Source organism: Psammomys obesus, unplaced genomic scaffold (assembly GCF_907164565.1).
Source record: "Psammomys obesus unplaced genomic scaffold, mPsaObe1.curated_primary_1811, whole genome shotgun sequence".
In the NCBI taxonomy this organism is placed as follows: domain Eukaryota; kingdom Metazoa; phylum Chordata; class Mammalia; order Rodentia; family Muridae; genus Psammomys; species Psammomys obesus.
Genome location: NW_026595981.1, coordinates 2,895,621 through 2,903,369, shown reverse-complemented (window position 1 = coordinate 2,903,369; position 7,749 = coordinate 2,895,621). Strand labels below are relative to the sequence as shown.

General features: G+C 45.4%; 1 protein-coding gene across 1 annotated transcript in view; it reads left to right on the top strand.

The window, feature by feature from the left end:
* The window catches only part of Efcab5 (EF-hand calcium binding domain 5), a 112,170-nt gene that overhangs the window by 64,454 nt on the left and 39,967 nt on the right, over positions 1-7,749 (top strand). The window contains exons 9-10 of the mRNA XM_055619540.1: positions 4,790-4,889; positions 7,292-7,462. Of these exons, the coding sequence (XP_055475515.1) occupies positions 4,790-4,889; positions 7,292-7,462 (271 nt within the window). The remainder of the gene's footprint in view (positions 1-4,789; positions 4,890-7,291; positions 7,463-7,749) is intronic.

Below are 7,749 nucleotides of genomic sequence, written 5' to 3'. Positions count from 1 at the left end.
TCTATCTATCTATCTATCTATCTATCTATCTATCTATCTATCTATCTATCTTTGTTTCTTTCTTTCTATACAAGATCTCATTATTATGGCCCAGACTGGCTTAGAGTTTGCTATGCAGCCATAGTAGGCCATGAACTTGCAATCCTCCCACTTCCACTTCCTGTGTGCTGGGATTACAGGTATGAATCACCACAACCAGCTGAGAAAAAGCTAATTCTCAAAAAGGAACTAACCTATTGCTATCTAGTTTCTCAGATCCCTGCTAATTTAACTTAAATCAGAAATACAGTCTATGAAATCCACAATGCCTATTTGTCTTTCAAACTCGTCTTTGAACAGTGCCTTTTTGACAGAATTTGCTGGGTTATTCTGGTCTCATGATTTTTATTTCCTGGTAAAATGCCTAGAAGGCAACTACTGTCTGCTGGCCAATTAATTTAACAGTAACTCCAGTGCCATGGTCAATATGGTGGGATAATATTTGGAGAAATTAGTAGAGGTTTGTTTGTGCTCCTTGCTTGTTCCCCATCATTAAACAGTCATGTGGTGATCTTGGAAGGAAGGTAGAATCTAGGACACAAAAGTCAATTGAATTTCTTTATAATATTTTTTTTAGCAGTGGCTAAAACAAACATTTAGAAAGTCTGAATTTTATAATAAAAATACTGGGTTCTTAAGAAAGATGAGAGAACCAAAGAGCAAGGAAGAATAGCTACTAGTATAAAAAAATAGTGTCAAAGCAGTTTCTGTCTCACTAGAAAACTAGGGCCAGCTGGCAGGAGGAGGAGGCCAGAGACAGATAGCTAAGACCTGGAGGTCATCTGTGCCTCGGAACTAGGTTCGTACCTGATTCTCCACTCCTTAGCCCTATTCAGAGTTGGAGGCTGAAGGTAACATTATGAATATTTGGAAAGCCTGAGTAGGAAGCTCAGTGGAAAGATTTGAGGACAGCAGAAGGTGGTCTAAGTAGATGGGCTTGAAAGCACCTTTCATCCACCCTGATAGCCAGTGGTCAGCACCCCTAACCACACACTGTGAAGGGAGTCGCCTGTCCAGAGGAGGTCCGAGAATAGCTCTAAAAAAAGACACACAGGATTTCGTCAGGAACTGGCGGTATCAAAAGTAAAAACCAGAGCAAAACTTCCACATGAGTAAGCGGCATGATGTTTGTGTACCACACAGCCGGCAAGCACCATAGCTGCACCGAGCGGAGCATTCCTTTCCCTGACGGCAGGGCGCCATGCAAGCCCCTAGAGCAATGAACAGAGAACACAGCACACGATTCCTAAAATAACTACATGCTCGACACAGAGAGAACACATCTCCCCAAACACCCCTAGTGAAAGTTAAAGCTAGTGTGTCTTTGTAAAACAACCTAAATGTATCTACTTAAATAAATAAACATTGCACACACACACATTTCAAACAACTGAGTCATTTCAGAATTTCTTTATCCCACAAAAATAACGTCTTTCATGAATGGAAAATGCTATGTGGTGGGATGGACCTTGTAGAGCTGTTCATGAAAGACACAGAGATATTTAGGGAACGCTTATCTGTGCAGTAAATGCTTCAAGAATGGTCACATATTGGCTGTGGCGGCTGAAGGAGAAGCAGTGACCGTGTGTCAGATTCTAGAAAGAGCTGCATTCTCATTTCTGGTCACCATCGGAAAAGCTACCTTTGCTGTATTGTAAGGCTGTCTAGGGGCATCCTTCCAGGCCTCCCATAAGCCCTGTAAGACTGTTTGGGAGATCACTGGGGTACTTGAGAGGAAAGAAAGAACACTGGGATAAGAGCAAAGTTTAGGAGCTCCAGAAAGCAGGGTCCTCAAACTCACAGACTAGCATCTGTGGGCCAGCCAGCATGGAGCAGAATGAGAGTGGCTGGCCCAGGGAAGAAGTCAGCTGGTCCATAATAGCTGGCCAAATAATCTGAACCTAGGAAGCTGGTATGAGGGAGAGGCTGCTTCCCCTTCAGAAACTGCGAGATGAGGAGGAAAAGGCAGAAGATCTCTGGAAATGGAAATGGTAACAGTACCAGCCAAGTACACCATCAGTCAGAGGACTGAGCAGCTCAGATACTACTCAGGCCCAGATCCGGGGCTTTGAGCTGGCTCACCCCACCCCATCTATGAACAGCTGGAGCATTGTGAAGGGACTGGTCCTGCAGATCCAAAGCTGCAGGATCTCCCCGACACAGGGCAACAACAGGATATCTGAGAGGAGTCCCAGGGAGGATCCAGGATTGATAGAGTAGCAGAAGCCAGAGGCCTCGTACCAGACCAATGGCTCACTGTGATGAACATTTGCAAGTAAAGATGTGTGAACAAAAGGGCATACTGTGGGACACACTGTGACACACTACAGCTTCCACAGCACAATGTTTTTTTTCTCTTTTGGGAGGAAGGTTGCCAGGGTCGAAGGCAGTCATGTATGAGGGGAAAATTAGAGGGATTGTGGTGCGTGATGTGAAGTTTAAAAAGAACTAATAAGAAGTTTTTTCAAATATTGTCTAGTCAGATAAAAATGCAAGCACTAAAAAGAAAAACAGGAAAGACAAAAGAGAAAAAGCAAACGAAAAATTTGAAAACTGGTACGAATGCACGTGTTTAAAATGAAGGCTTGGTTGGACCTAAGATGGTCCTAGAGAGGCCACCGAACACCCTGCAGCTTCATCATAATGACTCGTCATGCTAAATAGTTCCTCCAGTGATATGGCAGAGGATAGCCACCATGACACGGAAGAGCCACGAAAGCAGAAGAGATGCAGTGTCTGGCTCCCTGGAAAGCCACTGCCCGTTCTTAGAGAGGAAACCCCTCTATTTGTTAACCATCTCTTCCACTGCTTCCTTTAACCACGTGTTTGTGAATTCCTGACAACAGAAGTTTAGAAGTCGGTTTGAGAGTGTCTCTCTCTCTCTCTTTTGTTCTTTTTTCTTTCTTTTTGTCTTTCCACAATGTCGGAAACTATTGAACAGCAATAAATTCACAGGGCATGGGAATTTCTGCAGCAGCCACTCACTAGATGTTCCCACTTTCCTTGACAGCCCCGCCTGGGGCAGACACAGGGTTTCTCCTGTCTTAACAGCTAATGTTAATTCTCACATCACATATTACATACCACATAGTAAACACACACACACACACACATCTATGTTGCAGAAAAACTACAAGAGGTTAAAGAAGTTCAGAGAGACCTGAGAATCCAGAGCTGGGAAAAAGAGGAAATTGTAAAGGAATGTGCCAGAAGGTTCTGGAGAAGCTAGTGTTCTAGTCAAGCTGCAGTTCAGAGTGGAGCAGGAAGACGGGCAGGTGGCAGATGGGAAGACCACAGGCCGTGCCATCTTCAGGGACTGAGCCGAGCTGAAGCCCCTGAGGCAGTCGCTCGCCCTCTGCCTGTTGGTTCTGGATATATTTATCCTGCTGTGGCCAGATGACGGGCTGGTGGGAACTGCGGCCATCTCAGCCTATTTGCATCCTAGAACTAGACATAAAGTCCCTTTAATGTGCACCTGGCACCAGGCGTGCTACTAGTTCCACAGTTGAGAAGGGAGTGAGAAATACCCAGTTGACAAGCAAAACCTGATAGTAATTCCATATATTTACTTTAGAAAAATGTATCTGAATGCACACAGGATGTGTAGAAAAACCATTTATTGAAGCAAAATTTTCTCAAAATTTGCTAGAAACAACCTAACTTCTGTTAATAAAAGAATGCTAAGAAGTGTTTTCATATATACTATATAGCGGTTAAAGGGAGTAAAGATACCTCTTTTCCCTTAAAGATTTATTTAGTTTTTAACTTTCCATGTGTGGATGTCTCGTCTGCATTGTGTAAACGCAGCACACGCCTATAGATACCAGGAGAGGGAGCTGGATCCTCCGGAGCTGGAGCTATCGACGGTAGTGAGCCACCTCACGGGTGCAGAGAACCGAGCCTGGGCCCTCTGCAAAAGCAGCCAGTGATCTTAACTGCTGAGCCATCTCTCCAGCCCCTGAAATAAATAGAATATATTTCTCTATCTACACAAATTAGATCACAGCCTTAAGCTAACAAAAGCGCTTTGGAAGGTAGACCATGGTAGCATACACCTGTAGTCCCAGAAAGCCAAAGCAGAATACTGAGTTCCAGGCTAACCTGGGCTACCTACCAAATCTCAGGCTGTACTGGGCAACATAGCAAGATTTTTGCCTCAACCCCCTTCCAAAACCACAATTTTAAAAGGCAATTTAAAGAATGACACATGTATTTTATCAGTCCAATACACTTGGGTGTTGATCTTTTTTTGTTTCTTTGAGACAGAATTTCTCATTGGCCTGGAACTTGCCAAGTCAACTAGACTGTCTGGCCAGAGAGCCCCTGGGCTCCACCTGTCTCCACCTCCCCAGTGCTGGGGTCACAAGGACTCCACACCACACTAAGCTCTTCTTGTTTTGTTTTGGTGTTTTGAAACAGGGTTTCTCTGTGTAGCTCTGGCTGTCCTGGACTCACTTTGTAGGCCAGGCTGGCCTCGAACTCACTGTCTCTGCCTCTGCCTCCTGAGTGCTGGATTACAGGCACATGCCACCATGCCCAGCTCAAATATTTGTTAAATATCCACTAAGCCCAAGGCATTTTGATTGTAACAAAATGGGAGAGTTGAGTAGAAGCCTACAGGCACGATCCAGCTTCTTGATTTTGATGATGGAGGTGGTGGTGGCCACGATAGACTATTCAAAAAGTCGTGATCTAGCATCATAAAAATTTCAACTCTGCTGCAGCTACTAACTGCAAAGTTTCTATACAGGTGAGGGTTCTGCATCGGCAGAGGACACTGGCCTTGCTGGAAGCATTCTATGATCAAAGTTCACAAACCACTAGGAGCTTACTCCGAAACCCAAGACAGTGTAAGTGTCACCGGAAGGTAAGAGTGCCCGGAGGCTGCGGGTTGCCGTGCGATGACAGGGCAATGGCTCATTGTTCTCCCACGGGCATCTCTTCATGTCATCGCCCTAAACCGCAGTAGCCGTAGCTTGTCTGCTTGTTCATATTCCGACACAGCCGCTCTTCCTCGCCAGAGTGCAATATCCAAACTTGTGTCACATCAGGGCTCTGCTGGAACAGACTTTAAAAGTTGTTTCAACGGATAAAGGCTTTGCTGGTAACCTGAGTGCTCTAGAGGTTAAGTTAAAAAATGATTATTCCATTTTTTATTCTAACTTAGAATTCTGAGATTTCTATGGAAGCTGTTTCCTTTGCCCAGTCAGCTTTACTCACGTGCTTTTATGTAAAATACGCGTGTATACTTACATATTAGAATATTCTTCTGGATGTTTTAAATATTATTACAGACTTTTCTTTTTCACATCTGCTTATTTATCATGAGAGAAAGAGTGCCACAGCATTCCCGTGGAAGTCAGAAGACAGCTTGTAAGTTCTCTCCTTCTACCCTGTGTGTCCAGAGGATCCAACTCAGCTCTGGTTGGCAGCAAGCTCCTTTACTTCCAAGGCATTCCTCCAGCCCTATTTTCTTTTTAATTTATTTGTCTTTATTTTATGTGCATTGGTGTTTTGCCTGCACGTATGTCTATGAGAGAATGTCAGAATTTGGAGTGACAGACAGTTGTGAGCTGCTATGTGGGTACTGGGATTTGAACTCTGGTCCTCCAGAAGAGCAGTCAGTGCCCTTAACCACTGAGCCATCTCTCCAATGCCTCCAGTCCTATTTTTATATATTTTTTAAAGAGAATGTCTTTTTGTTTTGTTTCGTTTTCCAGTCAGGGCTTCTCTATGTAGCCCTGGCTGTCCTGGACTTTGTAGACCAGGCTGGCCCCGAACTCACAGCAGTCTTCCTGCCTCTGCCTCCCGGAGTGCTGGGATTGCAGGAAGAGAATGTCTTTTAATGGCCGGTTCTTATTTCTGTGCGTACACTTATTACTTAGGTACTCATGAATCTTTGGGTAGTATACACGGAGCTGTAGGAGCCACAGTGTTCTGGCTTAATTACTAAGTGTTTTGAGAAGGATGGGGCCAGGCACAGATTCCAGGATTTTATGGACTCTTACCTGAGGGGGTGGCTTTTCCTGGCTGGGTCTCACTGTGTTGCTCAGTTAATCCTGGGAATCTTAGTCCCCCCACCTCCCTTGAGGGCTGGCATCAGGGGCCAGTGTCATCAGAAGACTTTGTTGCTTTTTAAGGGCCTGGTGAATACTATCCGGCACTTCCCTGAAGTGCTACCCTCTTTCCTTCATCTCTCCCTCCCTCGCTTTCTTCTGTCCTGGAAACTGAACTTAAATTAAGCAGGCAGCATACTTCTGAGCTGCACTCTCGCTGCTTTGCATGGAAAACCACATGTCCTCCTAGGTCGTAGAAGAAGAGTTGCGGACTAAAGACGACTCGAAGAAAAAGAAAGGGATGGAGAGCGAAACAGGCGAGAGTTTGCCACTGATAGCGGCTAGCTTTCCTTCCTCGTAGCGTAGGATTTTTAATTTATTATTATTTGAGTGTGAGCGTGGCGCGCGCGCGCGCGCGTGTGTGTGTGTGTGTGTGTGTGTGTGTGTGTGTGTGTGTGAGGGGTGCTTGCACGCCACATGGCACATGTGGAGGTCAGAGGGCAGCTCTGTGGACTGGAGTCTCCTCTTCTACCTCTCTGTGAGCTCTAGGGATCAGACCGTGGCCATCTGTGTGTACAGCAGGCACACTGCAGCCTGAGCTGTAGATATTTTAAAGACATTTGAGATGGAAAGACACTTCCATTCCCCATCTCTGTGCTGTGCTTGTTGTATGGAAAGGGGCCACAAAGGTTAGGGACAATTTTCACTTGTTTTAGTAATCCAAGCAGCACTCCAAATAAAGAGATATGTTTGTCTCATAAAACACACCTTTCAGGAGGGCTGATAACTAATTCACAGTACTGAGAATTCTTGTGTTCCCTTGTGTTATCTACTTGCAGCAAAAGGTACCTGATATTTTGTTTGTTTTGTTGTTATGTATGGAACTTGCTATGTTGACCAGGCTAGATTCAAACTCACAAAGATCTGCCTGTTTCAACCTCCCCAGTGCTGGGATTAAAGGCATGTGCCACCACACATAGCTCTGATATTTATTTGGTTGGTTGGTTGGTTGGTGTTGGTTTTCCGAGACAGGGTTGCTCTGTGTAACAGAGCCCTGGCTGTCCTGGACTCATTGCAGATCAGGCTGGCCTGGAACTCACAGAGATCCACTTGCCTCTGCCTCCCACGTGCTGGGATTACTGGTTCTATACTGTAAGATCAGTTATTTAGATTAAATCCTTTGTTGTCTGCATTAGGGCCATTTGTCGAATTTGAAGAGATAGAGTTGACTGAGTTCTGGGGAGACACGGATATTAAGAAGCACATTTATGAAGACTTTGATGAACTGCTCTTACAGATGAAAACGTTAGCTACTAGAAAACTTGTTGGCCAAGGCCATGAAAAAGAACAACAGCGGAGAGAGATAAGTGCAGGCCAAGAGCCATCACTGGACACGGCAGGCAGAGAACAGAGACCCCACAGAGGGCCAAGTGCAGGACAAGGACAGAGCCAAGGGTCCCGAAAACTATCTGCTTCAGGACAAGGATCTCACAAAGGGTCATTGGCAGAGCCAAGATCACTCAGAGGCTCGGTTGCGGAGCAAGGGCCCAGCACAAGTTCACCGGCAGAACACGCCCAGCAGAGAGGCTCAGCCGCTGAGCAAGGGTCTAGCACAAGTTCAACGGCAGAACACACCCAGCAGAGAGGCTCGGCC